The 27,614-nt window shown below is 44.1% G+C and overlaps 1 protein-coding gene across 2 annotated transcripts; it reads left to right on the top strand.

Annotated features, from left to right (window-relative positions):
- Positions 1-27,614, top strand: LOC149307724 (uncharacterized). Of its 2 annotated transcripts, none has more exons than XM_089534315.1 (14): positions 1-1,136; positions 6,925-6,999; positions 8,298-8,347; positions 8,886-8,939; positions 10,501-10,651; positions 12,094-12,176; positions 13,035-13,187; positions 14,083-14,376; positions 15,447-15,595; positions 16,125-16,285; positions 19,875-19,942; positions 22,117-22,293; positions 23,264-23,335; positions 24,969-27,614. In XM_089534315.1, exons 1-14 carry the CDS (start codon positions 950-952, stop codon positions 25,065-25,067), a joined length of 1,773 nt encoding a protein of 590 aa, XP_089390441.1. In that variant the 5' UTR covers positions 1-949; the 3' UTR covers positions 25,068-27,614. The 2 variants fall into 2 exon arrangements, with proteins under 2 accessions (XP_089390441.1, XP_089390440.1); XM_089534314.1 differs by having other exon boundaries at positions 16,125-16,324.

The following is a 27,614-nucleotide window of genomic DNA, read 5'->3' as shown; positions in this document are numbered from 1 at the left end:
GCCAGAGGGAGAGAGAGGGCTTCTTCCTCCAGCTGCCGGCCTTCCTTCTTCCTTCCTTCCTTCCTTCCTTCCTTGCTGGCCAGTGGACCCCGAGGCAGGCTTTCCTCCCGGCTCCTGCGCCTGCCTTCTGGAGGGAGAAGGGGATCAGAGTCCCTCGCCTCCTGCCCCCTTCCTCTGCCAAGAAACCCCCGGGAAAAGAGGGCGAGGGGCACCGGAAGTTTCCTCCGAGAAACTTTCCTTCTTCCTCCGGGGCTGCTTGCCTTGGGGCTGCTCTCCAGCTGGAGGAGGAGGAGGGCCAAGGGGGCCTGGTTCTGCTGGTGCTTCCCCTCAGAAGGCGAGGGCAGCCAGAGAAGCCAAGGGGGAGGCAGGAGGCAGGCGCCCCGCTGGGCTCCTTCTGGGGCCAAAGGCTGCTGGCAGGAGAGACCTTCTGGGCTGCAGAAAGACAGAGACAAGGGGAGAGAGAGGGCTTTTCCTTCCCTTCCTTTTCCTTCTCTTCCCTTCTTTTTCCTTCTCTTCTTTCCTCTTCCCGTTTCCTTTCCCTTCCCTTTCCCTTTCCCTTCCCCTCCCTTATCTTCTTTTCCCTTCCTTCTCTTCCTTTCCTTTCCCTTCCCTTCCCTTCTTTTCCCTTCCCTTCCCTCTCTTCTCTTCTCTTCTCTTCTCTTCCTTTCTCTCTTATTTTCCCTTCTCTTCTTTCCCCTTCCCTTCCCTTCTCTTTTCCCATTCCTTTCCTTCTCTTCCTTTCTCTTCCCTTCCATGCCATGAGGATTGTCAAGGCAGCCTGGAGCAGGAAAGAGAGAGGACAGGACGGACCATCCCTCTGGGAGAATCTAAAGGGGAGTTTTGAGGACTAGCAATCAAAAGAGGGGAGAAGAAGTGGGTCGTTGTGGTTGTTTTCCCTCCGTGTCCCAAAGCCTGGCCCAGATGGCCTTGTGCTGAGGGCCAAGAAGGGATGGGGACCGGCCTCTGCACCCGGAGGCAGAAGGGCCTCCTCCAGATGGGCCTGGGCCTGGTGGCGCTGGCCTGCCTGGGCTCCGGGGTCTTCCTCTACGACCGCTTCCAGCAGAAGGTGGCCGGGGCCCAGGCGCTGGCCCTCAAGTACAAGCAGCAACAGGAGGCCCTTTCGGCCCAGCTCCAAGGTGAGCCCTTCTCTTCTGTTTCAGCTGGACTGCCTGGGTGGCTTCCTCATTGGATCCCCTGCTCAGAAAGGATGCCACCTTGCTGGGCTGAAGGCGGCGAGGGAAGAAGGTGGCAGCTCCTTTGATTCCACTCTTGACAGCCAAAGACCTGCGCCAATGGACAACACGCACCACCAGCTCAGTGGCAGGCATCTTGAAGCATCTTTGAGACTGACTGAAAGAAAGAAGTTGGCAGCATGAGCTTTCCTAGACTTAAGTCTACTTCCTCACATGCATTTCCAAACAAATCTGAAGGAATAGAGTTAAGTCTACGGAAGCTCATGCTGTCAACTTCTTTCTTCCTTTCATGGGGAAGGATCTCGAATGGATCCCCTGTGAAAACGGAGGACCAACTGTATATGCTCAGACAACTCTGCTGAAAAGGTTGCCTATGTTGAGTCCTAGATGGTTAGCCATTCCTTGGCTCATCTTGTGGTGGATCTGCGAATGCTAGGCTTGGACTAAGCTTGGTGGTTGCTGGTTGAACTTAACTGACTTTGTGCCTTGCACTGTTGCTTGACTCTGGCTCTCCCTCACCTGATTTACTCAGCTCACTGGTAGGACTCTGTTAGTTTGACATCTGGTGTTGCCTTCTCACTCTGGATTTCCCTCACTTGGTTTGCCTACTTACGGTATGGAATTTTGTCTTGTATTGACCTGGGATTGTTAAGACGTCAATACTGCAATCTGCCTGCTTGCAAACAGGACAGATTTTTTTATCCTCCCACACTACAAAACTGAGTTGGGCAGCTTTGGAAGAAGTGAACTCCCCAGAAGACGTTTCAAAGGACAACCTATAAATGTATTTGGTACTTCTGTTGATGCCTCCGCTCTTAAGTTGTGATGTTCTAGTTACATAAATAACTGGCACTTGGAGAACTGAGATGCTGGTGGCGGTGATCATGAAGATGATATCCATGACTGTATTATTGTTATGCTTTTCTGCTATACTTGATGCACTAGTGGGCTTACAAAGTGAAAGCAAAAAGAATGCAATATATAATAATCTCAAAACATTCATGCAGATGATGCAAAGTGTTAGCAGATCAAAACTAGGGGAGAAACGTTAGAAGCCAAACAAATAGATAGTATGGAAGCAAGCAAGCTAAAAGAATGTTGAAAGATGCTGGTGTTTTGCAAACTTGGTGCCACCAGTAGAAGTGCCTTGCAGAGCCTATCATTGTGCTGTTGACTTACCAAGGGCAATGTGTGTGTATGTATGTGTGTGTGTGCAGTTTATGATTCATGGCTTGTTTGGGAGCCGATTGACGCTTAATTTTTCCACAGGGTCCCAGAGTGCTGGGTCAGGAGTACTGTAGTAGTATAAAATGGCAGCATCAAGTCACCTACTGTTTTTGTGCAGCTGCTACAACCAAGAAAATCTGGGATCCACTGACTTAAGTCCCACCAGAGAGTCCCTTTCAGACACATGGACAGGGCAAAGGAGGGTGGTAATTAGCAGTCAGGTCATGCATGGACTGGTTAAAGTGGTAATAGAACATGGAGATGAAGATAGATCATGAAGTTGACCATGACATTTACTAGGTGGCTTTGGATTAGTTGTTCTCTCCTAGCTTACTTCCCATACAGGGTTGTTGTGAGAGTACAAACTGGGGAGGATGACATTTGCACTATACCTCAAGTGTAAAGATATACCACTGAATACTGAACCCGGGATCATCCAGGCCATAGTACATCCGACTTCTGTGTATGGTTGTGAAAACTGGACGGTGAAAAAAGTTAACAGGAAGGGATCGACTCATTTGAAATGTGGTGTTGGAGATGAGTTCTGCAAACCACAGACTGTCAAGATGATTAATAAATGTGCCCTGAGGCTAATCAAACTTAAACTCTCCCTAGAAATTAAAATGGCCAAATTGAGACTATTGTATTTTGACCACAACATGATTCATTGGAGAATGGAAGTTTCTCATCTGTAAGGTTGTCATAAGTCAAAGACAACTTGACAGCAGTTAACAACAAGCAACACCTCCACCACCTTGAATTCTTTGGAAATGCATCAATTTATGTAATAATACATGTGTTTTGATGTCCTTCTAAAACCCACCCTGCAGAATTTGCCGTGAATTATTCAAAACACGATACTGGGGTAGAGGGATGAAGATCCATGACTGTTTTCCTCTTAGCTTCTTATCTTATACTCTGTTTCCTTTGAAAGAAAGCAGAATTGGTTGACTACCATCCAGCCACCTCCTTTTCTCCTTCTTTGCCCTCTCAAAACACAGCGCATATCCTCTCATTGAAATCTGAAAGCGGAGAAGCTAAGGGCCTCCGGATGTGTTGTGCAAACCATCTGTTGGACTTAAAGTGCAAGCTGAGTATTTGGGATAAAAGTCATATCCTGTCACATTGGGTCTGGCCAGACTCTCCTATGCGGCTCAAAATAGAGCCTTCCTTACCATGCAGGTCAGTTTTGATAAGGCAGTTTATGAAGCAAAGAGAAATCTCTTCCTCTTTCTCTCCCCCTTTTTCATTTGGAGATTTTTTTTAAAAGAGTGAATGGTAGTAATTTACTACCCTCAATGGCTATCTCAGGAGTGCTTAATGTGTACATTCCTTGTGGTTCCTTCCATACAAGGCTGGAAGGAACCACAAGGGTCATTTAGTCCACCGCATAGCAAGGCAGTGGACTAAATGACCTTTGTGGTTCCTTCCAACCTTGTGGTTCCTTACACTCTGAGCCTGAAAGCCCAGGTTTCACCAGTGGCTAGGAATGCATTTGCAGTTAAAGCTTGTGCACCAGCTGTTCCCATTCCTTGTCAGATCTGACCATGGTGGCTCATGCCTTAGTTACATCCCACCTGGATTATTGCAATATACTGTCTATGGGTCTGCATTTGAAGAGTGTTTGGAAACTTCAAAGTGCTGCAGCTAGGTTACTGATGGATGCTGGCTACAAGGAACACACAACTCCCTTGTTGCAACATCTCCACTGGCTTCCAGTCTGTTTCTGGACACAGCATTGGTTATGACACTTAAAGCCCTACATGGCTTAGGTCCAAGTTATTTGAAGGACCATATTCTCCCTTATGAACCAGCCTGTGCTTTGAGATCTGCTGGGGAGGCCCTTCTCTCTGTCCCACCATCACTGGGGCATCTGTTGGGAACACAGGAGAGGACCTTCTCAGTGGCTGTCCCCAGGCTCTGGGGCTCCCTTCCAAGAGATGCTAGACTGGCAACCGTCCCTACTTTCTTTTTGAAGACAAGCAAAGACTCCTATTCCAACAGGCATTTGTTGAGTGATGCTATAAGCCTGTCTTACCCAATGCACTGGATATTGCTAATTCTTGGTGCTATGTGTGCATGTTTTAATATATGTTTTACCTGGTTTGAATTATTTCTGGTTGTTTAATGATTTTTTAACTTTTGTATTTGTATTTTGAATTTCTTCATTGTAAGATGCTTTGAGTCCCAATCTGGGAGAAGGGTAGGATAGAACTTGGCAAGAGAATTGATATCAGTGAATGACTTGTTTGTAATGACTTATTTGCAAGTCAGATTATAATGGCTTGAATTGAATTACCTTTCAAGAAAAGAAATGCACTTTTCCACCTACCATTGTGGCTTAGCTTTAAAAATAGTTCTTTCTCTTGTTGCATTGACCTGAGTCTGTCAGAGAATTAGTGCTAAGGGGCCTTGTTTTTCTGAAAGTACTATGGATACCATGCCTCCATTAAAGCTTACTAAAACCCACTGTTCAACCTCCAAATATTGAAAGCCTGGCCTGGGGTATTTTTCACTTAGGGGGGCATGAGATCTTATTCTTCCCTGATCCAAGCCAAAAAGAACACAATAGCTGGCATCAAATGCAGATACTAGGTTTTAGCTAGCTGAGGCTCTAGTGCTAAGCCTCAGCCTCCAAGCTACATTACCTCCTCCAAACTACATTAGGTTTGCTCATCTCTGTCTCCGAAATGTCCTTAAGCGTTCCTCAGGCAGCTGGATATGACTCTAGTAGAGAGATAGAAGGGGCCTTGTAAAATGTACTTGCCTCTAGACATTTACGTACTCAGATAAAGCATGGAGGGAAATAGAAGAAATACAAGAGACCCATGAGTTTAGTGTTTGGCCATCCCTAGAAACAGCTTAAAAGCACCCAACAACAATAAATAGGTACTTTCTTGGCTGCTCCTGAAAATGTCCTCTTGATTCAATAAAATGGGACATGCCACCAAAGCAGAAGTAGTGGCAACTCGGTGGACAGAAAGAGAGTATTTTCATGGGCCAGTTGGCTATTGTTTTTAATAACTAAAAAGAAGCATTTTGGGAAATGGGAAACAGTTGCTCTTTTGCAAAATGTCACAATAATGGTGTCTAGGTACTTGGGGGTCTTCTCCATGTTTGTCAGCTCTTTCCTAGGAAAATCGGATATTAGTAAAACTGATGAATATGGCTTAGTGATTAAAAGAAGAACCATGTGCAGGAAAAGGAAAACATTTCAGGGGAGAAAGATGGGTTGGTTGAGGTTTTTTCATGTTGAGGTGATTTCCCCTGCCTGCAATGATTCCTCTAAAACAAACCCTGGGACTTTGGGGGATCAGTATGGGAAAACGTTCTTGCGCAATTCTTTTTCAATATATTTAGTGTCTCTTAAGTGTGTTCAAATAATCCTCCTAGAAAATTCCCAAGAACCAAGAATGAAACGTCACTATCTGAGATAGAACCCTAGAGTTGGAAGAGACCCCAAGGGGTCATCCAGTCCAACCCTTGCCATGCAGGAACTCTCAATCAAAGCATACCCGACATGTTTCAAACTTGCAGCCCTGAGGGCAGATGGCAAAACTGAAATCTTAAGTCGTGGCAACCCTATGCAGCCTCCAGGAGTCAGTGAGTCAAAGATGAAGAGATTTGGGACATCGGGGGAAACTGTCCATCAAGGAAGCATAGTGAGATTTGTTGTTGTTGTTGTTTGCTTCCAAGTTGTTTCTGATTTATGGTGACTCTAAAGGGTTTCCTTGGCAGAATTTGTTTAGAGTGGGTTTGCCTTAACCTTATTCTGAGCCGAGAGAGCATGACTTGCCCAAGGTCCTCCAGTAGGTTTCAGTGATTGAGCGCGGATTAGAACCCTGATCTCCAGAGTCCAAATTCAACACTGGCTCTTATAGTGAGATGTGACAAGTATATTAGATGTTGCTTCAGCATGGGTTTGCTGGAACAGCTTTATCATTGGTGTTGTTTTTCTACTTTCCTGGCCTGTCCTTAGGGCTGTGATCCAAGGTGCTTGAGGAATTTGGCAACTTTCTACTGGATTTGGGGGACCAGGATGAATCATGGCATTTTTCTGCCTGAGGCAAGGGACACATGGCATCTGCTTCTTCCCTCCTTCTGTAGAAACTGGCTGGACTGGAATTTGATTTCAATAGTAAGGATTGAGAGACTCCTTGGACATGTTAGAAGATACATTTGATGCCATTTAGATGAGGCCGAAATTTCAGAAATCAGGGTTGTTGCCAAATAAAATTTCCAGAGGAGGCTACAGCTGCTATCTTACCCATTCTGAGCAAAAGCAAAATTAAATCTGGAAGAGAAGACAAAAATGGCAGACTAAAATTATACAAAATACAAGGAAGCAAACAAAATTGTCCAGTTTTTATCACTGTTTTCTGGCCACAGAATCCAGGTCTCCTTGTCACAGAATGTGGATTATCCACCCCTGTGCTATTAATCACTTTAACTATGTGAAGGCATGTTACTCATGTTGATTTTTCTTTATCCTCTCTGGCTGCAGTCGTTTACGAACATAGATCGCGTCTAGAACGATCTTTGCAGAAGGAGAGAGGAGAACATAAGAAGACAAAAGAAGGTGAGTTTCCTAGCCTGGAGGATTATTTGGAGGATTATTCATTAGAAAAAGGAGGTGGTGAGGTGTAGTTTACCTTCAAATTGTTTCTGATTTATGGCAACCCTAAGGTGACCCTATCACAGTTTTCTTGGCAAATTTGTTCAGAGGTTCCGAACACATTACAAACCATCCTGGGTTTGAGAACACTGAAATTCTGGACCATGCCAACAACTGTCAGGTCAGAATGCACAGGGAAGCCATTGAAATCCACAAACGCTTGGACAACCTCAACAGGACAGAAGAAACCCTCAAAGTAAATACAGTTTGGCCACCAGTCCTGAAGGACACCAAAACCAGGGCTCAGCAAATGCAAATGAGAAACCTCTCAGGATCAGAGGCTTTTCCAGCAAACAATGGTCATCAGTCACCAGTTAGCAGACACTAATCCTCTGTTGCATATCCTCCTACCTTGAGGAGGCCACCAACAACAGAACAATACACAGATTAACATGGGAATCAACCCTCCTCACCCAGGGTCACACAGTATATGTGTGTGTGTGTGTGTGTGTGTGTGCGCACACACACACACACACACACACACACACACAGAGTCTCTTGCAGGTTGGCATTCTCTGAAGATGCCAGCCACAGATGCTGGTAAAACAGCATGGTGATTCCCCCAGCTCCATTTCTCCTTTCTATCAAAGCCCGGCAAGGCTGTGCAACTGCTGAGTTGGTGCAAAGGTGCTTTCACAGATTTGTTGAGGACCGATAAACTAAATCTGAATCACAACAAGATGGAGCTTTCTGGATTGGTGGTTCCCAGGTTCAGGAACTGAATGAGCAAACTACCTGAATGGGATTGCAGGCTCTTGAAAGAGCAAGCCTGGGATCCTCCCCTTTCACTAGATGCCCAGGTGGATTCTGTGGCTTGGAGTACATGGAGTACTCCAGATTTTGCTGGACTGCCATCTATAGCTTTTTCTGGAAAGGGATCATTTGTCCACAGGAACTCATGCAGCAGGCACTTCCTCTTAGACTACTACAGACTATAACTATACGGATTGTTTCCCCACATTTCCCCCCTTTCATTTCTTTTCCCATATTTGCAGGGCAGTGATGGAGAAGACATTTGAATTTTAAAGACTGAATTTGCTTTTCTAGGTTTTTTTTTTAATAATGGGTCCATTCCATCCTATTGGATTCATAGGGATCTGGCTGACATCCCGTTTAAAATGAAAACCAGATTCTAGGAAATTTCATCTCACTAATCTTCTCTCTCTCTCTCTCTCTCTCTCTCTCTCTCTCTTTTCTTTTAGATTTTCTAGTGTATAAGTTAGAGGCACAGGAAGCCCTCAATAAAGAAAAGGTGGGTAAACTAGTTTCATGTGAGCTTTTGTATCAACACACCCCTGAAGAGTCATTTTGAGAGTGGCAGTCCAAAAAGTAACTTTTCCAAACTCGTTTCCAAACTTTCATTGGTCACAAGCAAGTCTTGGCACTATCAATTTCCCCCCCAGACTTCACTTAGTTGAATTTGCAGGTAATGATTGTTAAAATATTCTATCCAGAGAAGTAGAATATTTCAACCTCTTTAGGAATTCAGGAAGCTTCCTTAAACCAGGTCAAATTCTTTGTGTAACACAGCTTTGTCTGGTATGACATGGTGCTCCAGGATCTTCAGCAGGAGCCTGTCCTGCTTCTTGATCCATCTAACTAGGGACTGAATCTGTGACATTCTGAATATAGAGCAGATGCTCTCCCACTGAGCTCTATAGTCCATCTCTTTGTCTGAAGTAAAGACCATCTGTCATAAATGCAAGATTAGGGGGAAGATGGGGGTCAAAGTCCACTGAGTCCTTTTGGTGAAAATGATAATACTTATTATTTTGGTCTTTTCATTTCAGCAAGATTCCATGAATAGATACGGTGCTTTGAGCTCACAGCATAAGATACTAAAGGTAAATGACTCTTCTCCTTTTCAAAGCCTAGGTCAGAGAGGGACAACCAGTGGCTGGGCCTGCCATCCCTAATCTAGGTTGTTCCACATTTCCACCTCCTGTTTTAAAAAACATAACCAATTCCTTTCTAGACCTTCTGTACATAAGTTGTGAATGGAAAATGAAGGGGGGGCATTTGGTAAATCAAGGTCCACTGAGGTCAGCAGGAAGGGCAGTTTCCTTTTCTACATTTCCTTTAGGTCCCACTGAAATCACAGCAAGAGGGTGAGACCTGGGTGGTGTCAGGAACCACAGCACGGTCCTGCTTGAGGAAGTTTTGTACTATACGCAAATACATAAGACCTCAGCCTACATTTCTCATCAAAATCATCATGCCAGTGTCTATCTCCTGTCACTACCCCCAAGACTCATTGCTGTGATAACATTCCCAATGTGGCTAGTGAAGAATCAGGGGGCGGTATCATAGATGCATTTGGCTGTGTTCCCAAAACCACATGTAGAACAAAGACATTTGCCAAGATTTGCTGGGGTCCTCTGGAGGTCTCAGTAGATGATGCCTTTGGTCTGCATCTGGCTATGGGAACATCTCCAATCCCCTTTGCTGTCTACCAGCTACAAAATGGCTTTTGGGGATGTGCTCTTGGAGCATCACGCTACTGAGGGAAGGAGGAAATACCAAGCTCTGCAATGATCACCAGCAAAATATGGACACCATAGAGGACATCTATCACAGCAGTTGGTGCTGTTTCTGCTGCCGCCACCATTGCTACTGCTGGAGACTGAGATGCTGAGACATTTTATCTTAAGTATGCCTGAGAGTGAGAGCCAGCAAGGTGTAGTGGTTTGAAGGTTGGACTATGACTCTGGACACCAGGGTTTGATTTCCTGCTCAGCCATGGAAATCTACTCAGTGGCCTTGGGTGAGTCACACACTCTCATACCCCAAAAACCCATGGTAGGGTCGCCATAAGTTGGAAACAACTTGAAGGCACGCAACAACAGCAACAACAACAACATGTCAGAGAGTAGAGGTCTCCTCTCAAGGAGAAACATTCAGTCCCAAGGAAGCCGCAACGTCCAGGCTGATAGCCTTGAGCAGAACCTGTGCCTTCATCTAGGTCACTATTACTGAGTCCACAAAAACAGCCAGTTTCCTCCTCACTGGAAGAGTTCCCTGGTAAGGGCTTAACACCAGCTGCCTTCTTTGATCCAAGAAGGTATCACACCATCCTCATGCTCTATAGATTGGGAGGGCAGGATGGAATAAGAAAAGTTGGACAGATTTTTTTATGTGTGGCAGTGCTGAATTTAGGTGGAGTGTATCTATTCACATTGGGAAATTGAGATGGCAAGGATTGCCAAAACAGCCAGGAGCACAGGCAAACTGTATGCTACTTCCCCCTACTTTTGGAGGCAGAGGTAGGAACTAATTTTTTGCCATGAGCTGAAATGTTTCAGAATGAAAGGGGACTGGGAATCAGCATCTACTCCCGTCATATCTTGCTTGTAATACAGAGATGCTCCCCAATTCTTCTTCTTATTATTATTTTTCTCTAATCAGAATCAGCATGAAGAAGTCAAGAAACAACTGGTTGATTTACAGCTACAGCACAATGGGCTGAAACTGGAGCATCGCAAAATAGTGGAAACCCACAACCAAAAATATGCCCAGCTGCAGCGGGAGAAGGATAGTGAGATACTGGGTTTGCAGGGTGAGTGTGGGATCAGTAGCACATTTCTCTTTCACTGCCCAGATATACACTTTACCTTTATGTTAATCAATTGATTACATTTATATATGGCGAGAAACTTTATTTGGTTTAGATGATGCAAACATATGTCCTAACAGATATTAGCTTCTAAGAGACATCCCACTCTCTGTGTGTGAGAAGGAGGAACAGGGAAAGAAAGAGAAAGAGAGAGAAGGGGGATTCCCTCTTCTCAGCTGGCATTACTTCTCATATGAGCGGGGAGATGCCTTTTCCAAGAAGGTGCTAGGAGAGGCATTCCTATGTATTTAAAGGAAGGTAGGATGCCTCTTTTAAAAATTGTCCTTGCAATGTATAAGTGTTGTTTTTTTAAAAATACTTGTGTTGAAAAAATATATTGAAAACCTGCTGCCTGGACATTTTTGTCAATTTAAGTTTTTTTTAAAAGCACACAACTATTAAAATAATTAGTTTTAAAAATCAGTAATACTAATAGCAACAGTAAAAATAATGAATATCGTTGCTATTCTAGATTTGTATCATGTTTTCAAGTGCATGATCTAGTTGTAAGGAAGTCCTGTAAAGAAGGTCAGTATTAATCTTCTGTGTTGTAGATTGGAATAGGACCATAGTTGTGGAAAAATGGCTTGCCTAAGACTAGGTAGTGAATTCATAGTAGAGGGGAGATTTGAACTGAAGACTTCCTAATTTGTAGTTTATCCTCTTAATCACAACACTGTATTTAACTAAGTAGATACAACAGCTCTGTTGTTGATGTGTGCCTTCAAGTCATTGCTGACTTGGTGACTCTAAGGCAGCCCCATCTTTTTATTTGTTATAAACAAAAAGGGAACTGAAATGAAGGAAGAACAGAAATAGAGAATTACTTTATTAACATTGACCATTCACAAAAGAGTTGGCAAGGTAGAAAACTTAGCCTTAAGGTAGATTTTATTTTGTTGTTTTTGTTACATGCCTTTAATCCAACTCCAGCTTATGACAGTCCTATCCTAGGGTTTTCTAGCCAGGATTTGTTTGGATTGGGTTTGCCATTGCCATCCTGTGAGACCGTGACTTGCCAAAGGTCATCCGGTGGGTTTCCTTGGCTGAGCAAAGATTTCAATCCTGGTCTCCTAAAATCCTCATCTAATACTCAGACCACTACATCATGTTGGCTCTCATAGCAGCCCTACTTAATATTTTAAATGGATCACTTTAATTGTACTTCATTGGAGGCTTCTAGATGGCGTAAAGTAGGGATACAAGTATTCTTCTACTTGGAGAAATAAAAAGCAGTATAGTATCAAGGGCTGCTGAGCTACTCCCTTGGAGAATTTTTGGACGAAATGCAGTATTTGCTGGAGCTAGTTTAGCATTTCTACTCACATGAACTGTGAAATGTTAAGTGCTGTTGTTAACTGTTCCATTTTGTGTGTGTGTTGTAGATACAGTTTACAAGTTAAGAGAAGAAAGTAAGCTGCTTCGGAAGGCCCATCAGGATGTTCATTCACAACTTCTTGGTGCTCAGGTAAGTAGGTTTCTTTCAGTAGAAGCAGTGGTACTCGCACTGGTAATCTCTCGTCTCGATTTCTGTAACGCGCTCTACATGGGGCTGCCTTTGTATCAAGTTCAGAAACTTCAACTGGTGCAAAATGCGGCAGCCAGATTGGTCACTGGAACACCTAGGTCAGACTACATAACACCAGTTCTAAAATCCCTTCACTGGCTGCCGATTAGTTTCTGGGCGCAGTACGAAGTGTTGGTTATTACCTTTAAAGCCCTACATGGCTTGGGCCTGAGTTACTTGAAGGAATGCCTCTCCCTACACAATCCGCCCCGCACTCTCAGAACAACTGGGAAGAATCTATTGGATTATCCAAAGACCAGACTAAGGTCTACTTCCCACAGGGCATTCACTGTTATGGCTCCCAAATTGTGGAATGGCTTGTTGGAGGAGATCTGTCTTATTACCACCTTAGATGCCTTCAAGAATGCACTCAAGATGGATCTCTTCCGGCGAGCCTATCCCCCTGACCTGCTATAACAGCTTTAAGATGACACTTCATTTGGAGCATGTATGGGAAATTAGATGTTGATATTGTACCATTATAGGGTTATTGATGTGTTTTTAAGTTTTTATGATATGAGAATGTATTTTAGCTAACTGTAATTTTAAATTTGTTGCTGTACTCCTCTTTGATCCGCAGGGAGAGGCAGGATATATATAAATAAAAACTATTATTATTATTATTATTAAAAATATGGTGGCCCCAAAACATGGTGTAAATGCCAAGTATAGCCTCGCAGGAATTCCACAATGGGAAAGTAGTAGGAGAATGTAGGCGTTCAGATGCCCTCATATGCTTTCTCTTTGTTCTTCATCCAGGTCCAGATTGATGAGTTCAGACAGCTTAAGGAAACCCTTCAGAAAATGCCAAGTTTCAAGGAGGTGGCTGTGGTGAAAGGACAGCAGAAGCCACTGGCTAAGGAGCAGCCACCAGCCCCAGCTCTTGGCCCACTGCAAGTTGACAGATCAAAGGTGTGGTATCAATAGTCCTTCCTTATTTAGCTTCTCACTTCTACAGCAGAGTAGAAAGGCTAGTCTGGTATTTATTTTATTGTTTGTCTATAATGAAAGAGAAAGTGTGTCTATCTATCTGTGCCATGGTTTTAAGGCCACTTAGCCACTTGAAACCAGCATGCACACAGAGGGGAGCCTTGTGGACTTGGACCTGGGGACTTTTTTTGTAAGATCAGTTAACATACATTTACACTTGACTCTGTTTTTGAAACCTACAGTACTCCGATACGTATGTAGGTGACAGACTTCTTCTTCTTCTTCTTCTTCTTCTTAACCTTTATTTATAAAGCGCTGTAAATTTACACAGCGCTGTACATACAGTCTTTTTAATTAGACGGTTCCCTGCCCTCAGGTTTACAATCTAAAAAGACACCACACAAAAGGAGAAGGGAGTAGTGGTGGGGAAGGGGATGAGGTCCAGCAAGTCATCTCTATCTCCAAGGCCTGGACCAAGGCATGTGGACTGGAGGGAGGGCTTGGCTTCATAATGGATGGTTAATCGTCATACAGGGAGGCAAGCGACAATTAAGCAAGGCCTGGGAACTTCCCTAACCAGTGCATAGACCTAGAGTTCCTTCAATTTAAAACTATAGGTTAATAGTCCAAGCAAGATAGGGTTGTTCCCTCTGCTCTACTATGGGTCATCCTTCTTATGAAATTTCACTCTCAAGAGTGGAAGGGGTAGACACTGCTTTTGGGGGCTGTAGGGGTACCCCACATAAGCATCTAGTCTGCCTCATCAGGATGCTTCATGATAGCTTACGTTCACTAGAGCAGTTTGTTACAGGTCCCATTTTCTGAACCTACTGTAGTTATGGGGGCAGTGGTTTTCTAGCATTCTTTCCTGTTCTAGGTCTTGATGGGAAGTGAAGCAAAAGCACCTTTGAGCCCCCTGGAACAGGCTGCTGCCCCTGGTAGCTCCCTTATTGCTCAAGCCATCAAACACCAGGAAGAAGAAAGGCTATCCGATGGCCAGATTTCACCTAGAAATGCTGGTCCTAAGCTGCAAGGCAACATGCCATTGAGTCAGCTAGCTCCACCTGATGAGGTTCATTTGCCACCTGCAGCCTGGGCTCCGGCAGGACAAAGAGACAGCTCCGTTATTCGCTTCACAAGGATGGTCAACAGTGTGCAGAATGGGAACCAGGTAAGAGCGTTCTTTGGGGCAATTTTCTGGGTAGAATGCAACCTTTCTGCTAGGGTAAAACTTGATCTCTGATTGTTTCAGAGGTTTGTTAAAAATTAAATTGCTACTCCATTTCCTAAAAAAATTCCACACACACACAAAAAAATGCAGATGTTTATTTAGTACTTAAATGCTAACAATGTTGTTTTTGAACAATGATGAATGATAACCTCACCTTTTGTTCTTGTGTGCCTCCAAGTCACAGGGTTTTCTTGGCACCTTTCTTCAGAGGGGTTTTGCCATTGGCATCCCCTGAGGCTGAGAGAGCCACCACAAATTTAGAAATTATTTGCAGACACACAACAGCAAAACCAGAAAAAACTACAACTAATTTTTAGTGAAAACGTAATTACCCTTGTATTTTGTTTTTTAAAAACTGTTAGTAACTATGGCAGAAACACAGTTTTAGCAAATGTAGCGCTGCTGATTTGCAGTGAAACAAGAACAGCTAAGCCATATAGCCATCTTGTCTACAGAATGTGAACTTGCAAGAGGGAACTCATTTGGTGGGCCATGGGGCTGATTCATGATTTTACTTGGAGAAAGGAACCTTTCCAGTTGCTTGCCCTGAAATCTGGAGCCATTATGAACCATTAGATTTCTTCTGACTCATATAAGATTTGAGAAAGAGTATTTGAAACTAATTTGTACCAGTAGTCATTGTCTGTTGGATGAGTTTTTGCAGGGGCAGGAGGCTGCATTGGCTTCCACCAGCACCTTGGAGAACTGCACCCCTTCACAACAGGAAAGTAAAGTGGAGAACATTTCCATTTACTTCTTGTTGAAAAAAGGGCATTTTAAAAAAGTTGCTAGAGGCCCCAGGGCCTCAAAAACAACCTGAGAACAATGCATGCAGCCTACAGGCCACACTTTCCTCACCCATGTGTTGTGGTGTATTTTCTGTATTACATAGCGGCATATAGTTGGGGAGAGGAGACTTTTGTTTTTCTATGGATTATTGTGTACCGGTAATTGTTGCACTGAGCTGGTACCAGTTCTTTAGGGTTCCCTGCCTCCTTTTCCCTTTGTAGGATCAAAAATCAATGCAGAGCACGCAGGCAGAAAGTGAGCACTCTGAAGGTGTTGCACATGGCTTCAGGTTTTCACCTGCTTTAGAGGCGATGCAGACTTTGGATAAACAGCCCTCTATGGGAAGCAAGCATAATCCTGTGGTGCAGAGGTATGTCCTGTTGTGGGGTTAGTGGGCCCCAGTGTGAGTTGTAACAGGATGGACTCTTCCTTCTCCTAGAAATGCCCATAGCAGAATTATGAATGGGATGTTAAATAAGCAGAGAGAATACACAAATGTGCAGAGAAATGAAAGTTAATTTTGCCAGCTTGCCTTCAACTCCCTATTGCCAATTCCCCCAGTCATTAAGAATCAAGCTTTGAATGCTTTGTATTCTTGGCTGCAAGATCTCACTCTTCCATTAGCTTAAAAAGAGCCCACCTCAATCCATTTGATTAGCTGTGGCATAGTGGTTTAAGTGTTGGACTAGGACTCAGGAGACCAGAGTTCGAATCCCGGCTTGGCCATGAAGACCCACTGGGTGACCTTGGGCAAGCCACACACTCTTAGCCTCAGAGGATGGCAATGCCAACCTCCCTCTGAAGAACCTTGCCAAGAAAGCCCTGTGACTGGGGGAGAATGCATGATTTCCACAGTTCCTACTGATGTGCTAATGGCTTTCTCTTTCTTTCCACTGCAGCTGGCAAGACATTGTGAAAAAAGTCAATGCCCAGCTGGATGAGAAGCAAACCCCTCCTTACCCTCAAAGCCTTTCTGAACAGCTGGTGGCAAATGGCATTCAAGTGATGGGCAGTCAACAGGAAGGTGCAGAGCAGCGCCAGCATCCATCCAACTGGGCAGGTGGGAAAGGAGTCATGGATGTGGAAGAGCTTCAAATGGGTATGGTTCCTGGATTTTGGAGTAGTCTTAGAAAGGCACCATAGGTTCAGAGCAGTTAAAAGGAAGACTCCGAGATAACTGCTCAGGACATAGTACAACATGGTGGTGCATATATGTGTTTTTGCGGTGCTTGGCAGAGTTCACACTTTGCCAGTGAGAAATGTTTTAAGCTTTGCAGCCCTGTAGGGTATTGAAACTAATACAGCTTAGGCCTATTCCATGTTGCATAGGCATGGGGAAATAGTGGTAGATCTTGAAGAGCCATTTCAAACCACTCTTGTCCCTGAAAGAATTAAAAATGCGCCTCCCTGAATACCTCCATGTTTCTCCTTGGGTATCGCTGTCCCCTGGCATCGTCTGGGACTCCGCAGAGGTATGGCAGAAATGCTCTCCTCACAACCCCTTGGGATTTGGGGAGACAGTTTAGTTCATCCCCCTCCAAAATAAAAACTTTGGAATGTATACATGGGGCTGCATGTGGTCCGCAGGGCACATTTTCCCACCCCTGATGTAGCTGGCCCTGTGTCCAGACATGATCCCAAGCTGGCCTTGGTATTGACTTGGCATTGACTTGGGATGCCACACCTCATTCCCCATCATACCATCAGTAATCATCCCCTTCTTGCCCCTGAGTATCAATCAATCAATCTTTATTTATGGTCAATAGACCTGTTGAGGCATACAGTAACTTAGATCACATAAATGGAAAAGTTGCATGACACATAAACCAATATAAAATGGAGAGATTACCTTCAAATACATTGAGAAACAGAAAGAGAATAAAATTAAGTAGCCAGATTAGATTACAACATTGGAGATTGTTTTAATTATGAAATTTTAGATCTAGGATATAGATCCGTTATTCAGACCCCTTTTTAATAATTCATTCTCTCTAATTTTAATAGCCAGTGACAAAAATTTTGCAACCGACAGGGTAATACTCAGGCATTCAAAAAGGACATTGAGAAACTGGAGCCGTGTGTCCAAAGGAGGGTGACTAGAATGGTGAAGGATCTGGAAACCATGCCCTGTGAGGAACACCTTAGGGAGCTGGGGATGTTTAGCCTGGAGAAGAGAAGGTTAAGAGATGCTATGATAGCCCTGTTTAAATACTTGAAGGGATGTCATATTGAGAAGGGAGGAAGCTTCTTTTCTGCTGCTCCAGCGAACAGGATCTGGAGCAATGGATGCAAACTGCAGGAAAAGAGATTCCAGCTCAACATTAGGAGGAACTTCTGACAGTAAGGGCTGTTTGACAGTGGAACACACTCCTTCCTCGGAGTGTAGTGGACTCTCCTTCCTTGGAGGTCTTTAAACAGAGGCTGGATGGCCATCTGTTGGGGATGCTTTGATTGAGAGTTCCTGCACTCGATGGCCCTTGTGGTCTCTTCCAACTCTGCGATTCTATGAGAGCCAAGGTTACAAAGAAACATAATCCCTAATACGACTAGCTAAACAGTCCTATTCTATTTATGATACAGGTAGAATTCTGGGTCTTGGATATCCATAGAGAGGAAATCCTTTGTCCAGCCAGCCTCTACCTAGCCTTCCCTCAGTGGAGTAAGATCCCCAGTCCTTTGTCACACTTTGTCTTCTTCCCTCTCTGTGCCTCACAGTATCCCTCACTGGGGAAGCATCTTGAAGCTTTGGCACTTCACTCCAAGTGGTCATCTCATTGGGCAATGGTCTCTCATGATCTCTGTGACTTCTCCCCACTAAACGTAACATAACCCAACACATCATTATGGGAGCATTTCCTTAAATCATGGCTTTTTGGGCTCTGTGTGAGGCTTTCTGTTTGTTTGTTTGTTTGTTTGTTTGTTTGTTTGTTTGAGAGCATGAGACTTGCCCAAAGTCACCCAGTGGGTTTCCATGACTGAGTGGAGAATCAAACCTTGGTCTCCAAAGTTGTAGTCCAACACTCAAACCACTACACCATGCTGTCTCTCCCATCACTCACCCTGCTTTTTTATCCTTAAGATCCCTTCTACAATGATGTACTCAAGGCTGAAGGTGACTACTAGACAGGACAAGTGGTTGAGTTTGGTTTTAGCTTCAATGTGATAAAATGTGACCAGTTTTCGTTGTTAATTATTAAGTTAAAACATCCAGACACAGAGTTGTAGGGGGGAAAACAGTTGTTGTGTGTCTTCTGACTTATGGTGGCCCTGAGACAAGATTTGTTAAGGGGTGTGTGTGTGTGCCATTGTCTTCCTTTGGGTTGAGATAATGTGACTTGCCAAGTTCAGCCAGTGGGTTTCCATGGCCAAGCAGGGATTTGAACCCTGGTCTTCAGTGTCGTAGTCCAACACTCAAACTATTACATGGTTACAATGAGTGCCCCATCCAGTCATCTGTGGTCACCATTGTGGTAGAATCCAGAAAATGAAATGGCACCAAAGGAAGTCCTATTTTTTATTCAGATTTTATCAATTCCTCTCTTCTCAACTGCCTTATCTCTGTTTCTAATTGGCCCAGTCTAACTGTTTGACAGACCAGCCTCTAGGTCATATTCTTTTCCCAATAGCCTCCCTGCTACATTCTACGAACCAGAGGTATCACTGGGGGGTTCAGGGGGTGCGGGCCACACCAGGTGACATCCGGGGGAAGGTGTACTCTCAGTGGGGCAGTGCACCCAGAAGGATTGGTGTGCAACACATCCCAGCTCCCTAAGTCTCTCCTCGGAGGGCATGGTTTCCAGACCCTTCACCATTTTGGTTGCCCTCCTCTGCACATGTTCCAGGAGTTTGTCATTGCTGCATCCTATGGAATGTTAGTACTGGAGTTTGTTGAGGCACTAAAGCTCTCTGACTGAGAACTGTAAATGCCCCTTCCTAAACTGATCTCATCTAATCTTGGAAGCTAAGAAGGGTCAGCCCTGGTTAGACTTTTTGGAGCAATAGGAATGTCCTGCTACTAGAGAGGTTATCTTGGTTGTCTTTGAAGGAGGATTTACCAATCCACGGGAGCCTCGGGCTGAGCATGTGATGTAGGATATAAAACAACCTTTTGTTGGGAATGTGGATGGTTGTGCCTTTCCCAGTGGTGTGCCACAGCTGGTTCCAGTCATGAGCTTTACTTTGACCCACTTCCAAGAAAGGAGTGTGTTAATTGCTTCACATCAAAGCTGATTTCTCCTAGTAGGGAGGAGGCTCACAGTGCAGAGGGCAGCCAGGGAACACCAGGAGTCTGACCTCTGTGCCAGAAGCTGTGCCAAAGTTGCACTTCAGTCCTTAGGACTGGAGCATGGTTTTGGCGTGGCTTCTGGTCTCTTAGGATGCATGCATCATTTAAACAGCATACCTCCAAAGTGACCCAAAGCAGCTTTATTTTGGCCTGTCTGTATGGGCTCTCTGTGTATGCCAGCTGGAAATATTTGTCTATGTTGCCAGGTTAACAATAATAAAACGACAAGCTGGGATGAACCTTATTGCCTAAACTCCTAGTGTTAAAACAGTGCATTATAAAGATGAAAGAATCAAAAGATTAGTGGGAACAAAAAGCATGGAGATAAGCACAGCTTGTTCACGTTTCAACTTGTTTTCTTCAGATGCGGGCATGATTGAAAGAGAAGAAAACCTGCACTCTCAGGAGGAGGCAGTTGTTCAGAAATCTGTGGTAAGAGAACTTAGGAAGCATCTTTGAATTAGGCACAGGCACAGGGCATGGTGTTGGCATTGGTGCACCATCTCCAGGGATCACAGAGGAGGGGGCTATTATCCTAGTATTGGAGTCATAGAATCGTAGAGTTGGGGGAGACCCCAAAGGTCATCCAGTCCAACCGCATTCTGCCATGCAGGAACTCACAATCAAAGCATCCCCATTGAGAGATGGCCATCCAGCCTCTGTTTAAAGACCTCCAAGGAAAGAGACTTCACCACTCTCCAAGGAAGACAGACAGCCCTTACTGTCAGGATGTTTCTCCTAACGTTGAGGTGAAATCTCTTTTCCTGTAGCTTGCATCCATTGCTCCAGTTTCTAGTCTCTAGGGCAGCAGAAACAAGCTTGCTCCCTCCTCAGTGTGACATCCCTTCAAGTATTTAAACAGGGCTATCATGTCACCTCTTATCTTTCTCCAGGCTAAACATCCCCAACTCCCTATGTCGTTCCTCATAGGACATGGTTTCCAGACCTTTTACCATTTTAGTCGCCCTCCTTTGGACACACTCCAGTTTCCCTTGATCTAGACACTATACTTCTGTTGATGCAGCCTAAAATTGCATTGGTCTTTTTAGCTGCCGCATCACACTTTTAACTTAGGATAGACAACATTGTAGATAGGTCTCAGTCTAGAGTCAATTGTTACAGATGCTTAGCTTTCTCTTTTGTCAAATATCTGCTGTGTTCATAAAATTACCAATAGGTTTTATTTTGTACAAGTCTCTGGTTCATTCTAAGCATCCTCACGTCTCTTCTGGTTTGCTGGCCTTGATCAAGTCCCTGTTCAAGACCCCCATCTCTAGGAATCATAGAGGATAAGTTGCTATCAGTCTGAGGTATTCCACCAAGCTGTTTGGTACCGTTGCCTCCTTGTGTCTCATGGGCTTCTGCAACAAGCCAAAAACATATGTACATTTAGGGCTCAGATTGTTTAAAAATATTGAGAATATCCAATTCTTTTTGTTTTGGTTGTATCTGCATATTCAGATTTTGTTCTTGCTCCTCCATCTAGTAGATCTAACTTGGAATATACTGGGTTTCCCTTGTATCCTCATACCTCTCTGACTCCTGTCACATCCAATATCATGCAGTACAGTGCGCCCGTGTTATACGGGGCTTTCAGCATATGGTGAAAGTCACATGGGAACACATGGGTCGCAAAGGGCAGCATGTCCCATTTGGATGAATGGGGCACGTGCGCCACCGCACCGCCACATGCATGAGCCCCATTCACTTGAATGGGGCTTGAGCATGCGCAGTATTGGGCTTATGTGGGGGGTCCGAAATGGATCCCCCGCATAAGCCAAGGGCAGACTGTATTTCAGAAAGTGATTTCCACCACTTTTTTCCACTTTTTTCCACTGAGCCTTTTTTATTATTATTCTGGAGTTAAAATGCTTTAGCAACATACATGAGTTAAGCATTAGGTTCGTTTTGTTTTAGTGCTAATATTCCACTTTCCCTCACTTGATCTCTGTTGAATCTGTGTGCTGGAAACAATAGCTGTGTTTACTTGGTAGTGACCATTTTTACTAGTTCCAACACAGTAAAAACACACAAACAAGAGCTGATCCTTTTCATTTTGGAATGTACTGGATTAAAAATAAACCCACCTTGGGAGAGGGAGGATAAAAAGTTTTTTGATGGTAGCAGGAGTTCACCGGAAACAAAGCAATGATATGCATAGCAGAAATAAAATTGATTTGTGAAGGAACAAAGCCTGGCATTTACAAAGGTTTTCTTTACCCATCTGGAGGCAGCCTTAGTTCTTGGGGAGGGTCTTGCTATGGCATGATCTTGGATTAATAGTGTCTCTGTCACTAGGGCCTGTTACAGGCTGCCAAAATAAAGCTGCTTCGGGTCTCTTTGGAGGCATGCTGTTTAAATGATGCATGCATCCTAAGAATCCGGAAGCTGCACCAAAGCTGCACTCCAGTGCTTAGGAATGGAGTGTGGCTTTGGCGCAACCTCTGGACTCTTAGGACCCATGCATCACTTAAATAGCATACCTCCAAAGAGACCTGAAGCAGCTTTATTTTGACAGTCTGTAACAGGCCCAAGTCCTGATGGTAGGCTGCAACGTGGCGTTTGGATGCTGTGTGGATGCCACCTATTTCTTGATTTCTACTCAGGTGCCTGACAGTGCTGCTGACCCCGGCCAGGATCCCAACAATCAAGGGGAAGATGAGTTTGAGGAGGCAGAGCTGGAACGCCCAGACTTCGAAGAGAAAGTGAATCAGGGTGATGATGGACTTGGGCAAACAAATGGGCTATCTGAAGATTCAACCAAGAAAAAGATCCCAAAAGTGGTATGTGTGTGGCTGTGTTGGGCAAAAGACTCTTATTGTTTAGCATCTGATGGGGAGTGCAATAAAACAGTGCTAGTCAAAGTGGTGGACCATGGATCAGTGCTGATCTCCAAGCTATTGAATACCAGGCCTTGGCAAGTCCCCAAGAAAGGAAAAAATTGTAACCAAGGGGCACAGATATGATTCCAAACCCTGGCACATTGCAGGGGGAAAAATTGCTTGTCCCCTGTATCAGAGCACCTGAGAAGCAATCTAGTTACAACTTGATATCCTTGGATCTTGGATGTCTCTAGGACAAGCTGGGAGTCTGGACTGTGTGGTCCAGCCTTGATCGAGCATCCAGCCCCCTTGTGCTTCTGTTCTTCTCTCTTGCCTCATGGTCATCTGAGGCTTTTATAACATTTGTTGGGAATCATCTTGAACACTTGCACTTCTGCCCAACTAGCCATTACCATTGGGCACTTGTTTCTCATCATATCTACGATGCTATCTGTGACACCCCAATAAACACAACTTAACACCATCATATCATTAACCCTTTGTTTACCTGAAGAAGACACTATATGCCCCAGCTGGTTGCTGAGATAATGGAAGAGCCATTATCACAATGCTGCACTGCTACAGGATGTTTGTATCCTATTTTACTACTACACCACTAGTGCTGTAACCACTAGTCTTATTCTCTAACCCAAGGGTGGGAATTGCGTGTCCATCCAGATGTTAGACTGCAGCTCTCAGCAGCCTTAGCCAGCGTAGCAAATGTGAGAAGTGCTGAGAACTACAGTTCAACATAATCTGAGGGGCCACCAGATCCCCACTCCTGTTGTGACCACTACACAAGATTAATGGTGTATTCTGCACACCACAGTGTATGTAGTTTTGGAAGCTCGGCCCAGGTTTCTAAGATTCTCTGGGACCGCTGTTTGTAGTGTGTATCCTTCTGACTTAAAATGTCTCTTCTTCATCCCAGGATGCTGCTGGGCTCAAGAAGATTTCAAATGATCCGATGGATGATTATCAGGAAGACCAAGAGCAAGATCTTGTATGAAGACCAGGTTCTTTCTCTCCCTGTCCCTCCCTCTGTTTCTCCCTTAAGCCGTTTTGCTAGTGTCACTGGGAAGTTCCTAAACACATCTTTGTAAGGCAGGATGACAGATTTGCCATTTGCTTTTGCACCTGAAGCAAGCAAAGATATCCTCTGGTTTTTTAAATCAGAACAGGGGACTTATCCTATTTATCTTACGGAAGCCACTGGTGTGTTGCAGATGTATTTATGTACAGTTGAATATCCTACTCTTCTGCCCCCCTACTCCCCACACACCATAAGAGTGCCTTAAGGAGTTTAGTGTGGAGAATACAATCATGGGGAACAGAAATAACTTGTTTGGTTTCCTTGGGATGCCAGTCAATGCCATTTGGTTAACCCATTCCAGAACAGCAGGTCTCACTGACAACCTGAGAGGGATGAGAGTGCAGGGCTAAGCAACTGTAAGTCATCTGTTCTTGACAATAGCAACCCATTTTTTAAACAGGCAATTGAAAAAGCAGCTGATCTCCCAACTGGGTCTGGGCAACTGTGCTGTTGGTCAGTATGGTTAGCAGTACCACAGATGGCCCCATGCTTGAGTTCTAGGTATTGGTTATTGATTGAAGTTGGACTTCTGCTTGAAGTCCAAAATGTCTGGAGAACCAAACCTTGGAGGTACAATGAGCCCTTCTTATCCATGGGGTTACCATTCCAGACACACACCCCCATGGAAAATAAACATGGGACCTCAAGTCCCATTGTTTTCAATGGTGGCATGCATGTGTAGCTGCACTGCAGCAGCAGCAGCAGCATGCATGCGCAGCCATTAGTGGCAAGGGACTTGCATCTGTGGATGCTTAAACCTGTGGCTGGCAAGCCTGCAGTTGGAGACTTTCTGTACTTTACTTTCTGTAATAATAATGGGTACTGAGTAATTTATTCAAGCAGGATACAGCAGTTTTAGGGCCCCAAAACTGAACTAACCATGTTTCTGTGTGTATGTACCTTCGAGTCATCTGTTGACGTATGGTAACCCCATATATTTCATAGAGTTTTCTCAGGCTTAGAGGTGGTTTTGCTACCTTCCTCTGAAATAGAGCCACAGCATCTAGTATTTGTTCTCCCATCCAAGTACTACCCAGAGCTGATCCTGCTTAACTTCCAAGATCAAATGGGATCTGATGCCTTTAGGATATTTAGGCACATCAAACTAAAAATAAAAGGCGGGGGGGGGGGGGGACTAGATTTGGTTACATAAGCTTCAAAAGCTAGCTTCCATGTGTGTAAATTGTGACAGGCAGCCATTATACATGCTTCATTTGCTGCCTGCTCCTCTGCAGGTGGCAAAACAAGAAGCAGAGGAAGGAAGTAAAGCCTTAGTGTAACAATCTACACGGTTCTGGAAAAAGACAACGGGGGAAAACACCAAGGGCTTTATAATCAGCCTATAGTCCATCCTCAGTTCAGGTTTTCAGGACCGGAGTCCACGAAAACTTGTGCTAAAAGGCCTTTTTCTCATTTCATCTCAAAAGGTGGCTACAGGATTCTTTTATAACTGTCTGGAAGAGTTTGTGCATTGATGTTTCCCCCCATTAGTCCCGTCTTTTGATTTCGCTTCCGACTTTTGCTCTTTTCCCCAATACAACAGGAAGATCGCAGAGGTGGATTGGATGATGCCGATGATCTGGAGCTGGTCCCTGAACTCAAAGACCAGATGGACAGAGGTAGCAAAAAAGATTACTTCTGACTCTGATTCCAGCTTGTGCTGGGAGGCTGGATGAAGACTTCAGAAGGAAGATCTGGGCTGTGGCTGTTACAATGGAGTTGGATTCTGTGCTTGAACTTCTCCAAAAGAAATGAGCCCCGGTTGCTGCTTCCAGAAAGAGGACAGTTTGGGCCCTAAAGCAGGGCAGACGTTTTGCAGCAAGGCACTATTAGCCGAGGGCTGCTTGCTTTGTCCTTTCCGATGTCTTGGACTTACCTAACTGCTTTTGATTCTGCAGTTTCTTCATCTTTATACTAAAACAAAGAGAATCCTTTTTGGTAAAGAGCCGTCTTTCACATCATTGACTGTTTCCTTATGGGAATGTTCCTGTGTTTTTTGATCATTGGAACAAAAATGGCGACTTGATGTTCAATGGCAGGTGAACAGCAAATGTGTCCACCACTCAGTAAATCTGGCTCTGAACATATGTTACTAAGAAAACCCCATGATAAGTTTGCCTTAGGTTCACCATAAGTCAGAAACAAGTTGAAGGCACGCAGTAACACAAAGATAGAGTAGCATGAGGCATTAAAATCCAGACTACATGTTCTGCTACTTTAAAAACAGCTACGCAGAAGATGAAATGCCATTCTTTAGAATGCGGATGTAATGCCCTGTCTGTTTCAATCTCATTGAACACATTCAAGGAGAGCCATGTTAGCCATATAACAAATCCAGTCAAAAACCCACCACACAGTGATACCTTTATTGGCCACCCAAAATGCCCAATATACACGTTGCAAGCTTTCGAAGCTTCACTGGTTTCTTCATCAGGCAAGGTGTTACAAACCAAACAGGAGAGGGGAAAATGACGATGTTACTCACAGGTCTGCATTTTGCTGTTTCTTTTCTTAGTTAAGATGGTACGGAGGGTCATACCTTGCATATCTTGTCTTTGTTGTGATGCAAATGGATGTTAAATTTCCTGGACATTGAGACTCTCCCACTAGCCACATGGCCAGAAGGAGGAGGTGCCAACCTGCAAGAGATGCCCCTCCATGCCATCTTAACTAAGAAAGAACGAAATGCAGACCTGTGACTAACATCTTCCATTTTTTCCTCCTGTTTGGTTTGCCTCGAACCAGTCCCTGGTGCCAAGGGGTCCGATGGGCAAGGAAGAGGAGAAGACCCTGGCAAGCGTGTGGAAGCAAGAGGTGGACGGGCGTCTGCCCCACGACTGCCTCTGCCACTTCCAGGCCTCCTCTGCTCTCCAGCACCCAAAGTGCCTTGGCCACAGCTAGCCTTAGTATTTATTGTTATTAGTAGTAGTATTTATTAGTAGTAGTACACTGAGGCTGGAGGGGGGGTCTCCATTGACCACTCCCTGGTTCTCCAACATGTAATTGGAAAAATATACTTCTATTGCTGGGGTAGCACTCTATACTGCTTCCCTTGACTTAAGTCATCCTCCGACCTTATTCCAAGAGAGAAACTACAGGGAAAGCTCAGAGCTACCAACATTGACAGGCGCCTGTTAACTGCATGAGGATTCCCGCTTAGCAGTGAGATGTAACAGTAATGGTAATTGAACTAGATCTATCCCTACATACAATGGTCTAAGGCAGGGCTGTGTATTAGGGCCAACTCTCTTTAATACCTATAGAAACTCTTTGGTCACGTCCCTGACAGAAGTACCTTCGCACCATCCATCCAGACCCTTATCAATTTTATTATATGCTGATGATAGAGTTCTTTTATCACTCGCTAGAGCTGGACTCGATAGACTACTGAGAGCCCTCGCAAATCATTCATTAAAAATCAACTGTAATAAAACTGAAATAGCAGCATTTCAAAGAGGCGAATATATCACAAGTGGTCAATTGGTTCGCATTTGGATTCGTAAATTTAACTTCTGGTTAAAAATGTTATTCAATGCGGCTGGTTTGGCCCCGTTAATATTAGCAGATTCTTTGGTTTCTATTTGGAAGAGGTCTTTAATTACAAAACTTTCATCGACTGGGTTATCGATTACTTATGGATCTATGTTAGGTTATAATACAGCAAAAACAGCTATTGCCCCGCGCATTAAAGACATCGATTTACAAAACCACAAAAGTCAATCAGCCTTATACTCTATAAATGGGGAAGTCGGAAGGACTTTGGCTACCATGTTTTTATAGTTAATATGGTTGTATATGGTGCTTTTCCTATTATATTTAGCATGACTGTCCTGTTATATTTGAATTATTTTGGAAATCTGAAGTGGTCGGTTGGGTTGCCACTATAATCAAGCCATATGTTAGTATGTATTCTGTATAAAACATTATATATACCCTCGCTCTTGAGATATTCGACCAGGATACAGCTACTCAATGGTTATGCTAAAGCCATTATTTCAAAAGTACTGTTAAACCTTTTGGGAAACTTTCAGTTGAAAGGTTTAGGGTTTTAAGTTATGTATAGATATGTATTCTTGTACTCTGGATAGAATATGATATATTTGGATGCCCTGCAATATTTGTAAATTATTATTTTGTTTCTATTTTTTACAAGCTGGCCACGTGCCGCAATAAATGATTCATTCATTCA

This window comes from Sceloporus occidentalis, unplaced genomic scaffold (genome assembly GCF_023333645.1).
Source record: "Sceloporus occidentalis isolate IW3139 unplaced genomic scaffold, rSceOcc1.0.p SCAF_8, whole genome shotgun sequence".
Lineage (NCBI taxonomy): Eukaryota > Metazoa > Chordata > Lepidosauria > Squamata > Phrynosomatidae > Sceloporus > Sceloporus occidentalis.
This window is presented reverse-complemented; position numbering and strand designations above follow the sequence as displayed.